The 1,543-nt window shown below is 56.2% G+C and overlaps 1 protein-coding gene across 1 annotated transcript in view; it reads right to left on the bottom strand.

The window, feature by feature from the left end:
* The window catches only part of PTPN1 (protein tyrosine phosphatase non-receptor type 1), a 44,600-nt gene extending 44,410 nt beyond the window's left edge, over window positions 1-190 (bottom strand). The window contains exon 1 of the mRNA XM_085314045.1: window positions 18-190. Within this exon, the coding sequence (XP_085170171.1) occupies window positions 18-176 (159 nt within the window). The 5' untranslated portion in view covers window positions 177-190. The remainder of the gene's footprint in view (window positions 1-17) is intronic.
* Between the last annotated feature and the right edge of the window lie 1,353 nt (window positions 191-1,543).

Below are 1,543 nucleotides of genomic sequence, written 5' to 3'. Positions count from 1 at the left end.
CCGGTCGCTGCCCTCACCTGGTAGATGGCGGCCCAGCTGGCGGCCTGGTCGAGCCGGTGGAACTCCTTCTCGATCTCCATGGCGGGGACGCCGCGCCAGGCCTGGCCCGCCGCCGCCCGCTGCTCCGGCGGCTCCGGCGCCAGCTGCTCCCGAGGCCGCGCCTGCCTGCTCTGCATGTCACCCCCGCCTCCTCCCGCCGGAACTACGCAGCCAGCCCCGGCCACGCGACGTCCGGGGCGGCCGCGGGGCGCGCGGCGCGGCGGCGCGCGGGGGCGCCGCCAACGGCCGCTAACGGTCGCTAACGGTCACTTCGGGCGGGAGCGCTCTGTGGCGCGGGAGGAGGGGGAGGGCTCCGGCCGCGCTCGCTCCTTCCCGGAGCCGGCAGGCGAGGGCGGGCGGGGCGTCGCGCCCCCCCCGGCCCCCAGAGGCCGCGGTCCGGCAGGGAGCCGCTGCTGGAGGCGGGCGACGGGGGCCGAGTTCGCGGGCTGCCGCCTGCCGCTCAGCGCCCGCGCCGCGGTCCCCCGGCCGGCCGCGGGCCGCGCAGACAGGTAGGGCGGTGCCGGCAGCGCGGTTTGGGGCAGAAGCCCCAGCCTTGACTAGGTGGCTGGATCTAGCTGGGGAAAAACAGAGCCGTTAGTTCTAGCTCTTGCGTCACAGGCTGTTGCCTTCTCGTTTCGGAGCCTTGAGGAAGTGCTTGAATCGTGTTTTCAAGCTCTTCATCTGTGGCGAAGGRGGATGAGAAATTTTTTAAAAATTCTCGTGCAATCCTCTGTTTCCAGAGGAAGGAACTGTAAGGAAAACATCGAATCTTGCAACGAGTGTTTGGTTGTACCAGTCTGGCAGCACACAAGATGTGCCTGTGTTACTTCAAGGATGGGAGAAGACAACTATATTCTTTCTCACTGCAGTCAGAAGATGAAGAGTTTATATTTCAGTCTTACGCAAGCTGCAGAGTGAAACATTTTTTCAGTTGTCATGTGCCCTTTCATCTAAAGGAATGTGTGATGCCAGAAACTCGGCATGGAGTTTGAGTATTTGTCCTCAATTCTTCGATTTCTGTGTCTGTGAAATGACCGTTACTATCCAGTGAACCATAGTCCTATCCCAGTGGGTAAATATTCGCCGTTCTATTGCACTCGTTTAATAAAGCAACTTCAGATGAAGTTGTAGACTGGATACCTAATATTAGAGAGAGAGCCTATTTCTTCCTGAGCTTCAAGAAAAGAAATTCCAAACATATGGACACAGTTATGCCCTGTATAATGTTAGAGCACACTTTGTTTCCAAAGCCAGGAATTTTTCTTATGTCAGCCAACTTCTCTTTGTTTAGATTATTCATTCTCAGATTTCCTGAAACATGCTATTTCTGAGATTTGGTGCTGGTTTTGCATACTGGTATCTCTAGTATGAGCACTGACCTAAAATGAGGCCGTGAGAGTGGACTTGTAAAATCTGTCATTTTTCTTGAGTAAATTTGGTCATAAATGCCTAAGGCACAGTATGGATTGAAGAGAGCAGTGTCTCAGGAGTGGTAGATATGTCA

Source organism: Rhea americana, unplaced genomic scaffold (genome assembly GCF_003343005.1).
Source record: "Rhea americana isolate MKP2758 unplaced genomic scaffold, rheAme1 scaffold_4, whole genome shotgun sequence".
NCBI classification, from domain to species: Eukaryota; Metazoa; Chordata; class Aves; order Rheiformes; family Rheidae; genus Rhea; species Rhea americana.
This window is presented reverse-complemented; position numbering and strand designations above follow the sequence as displayed.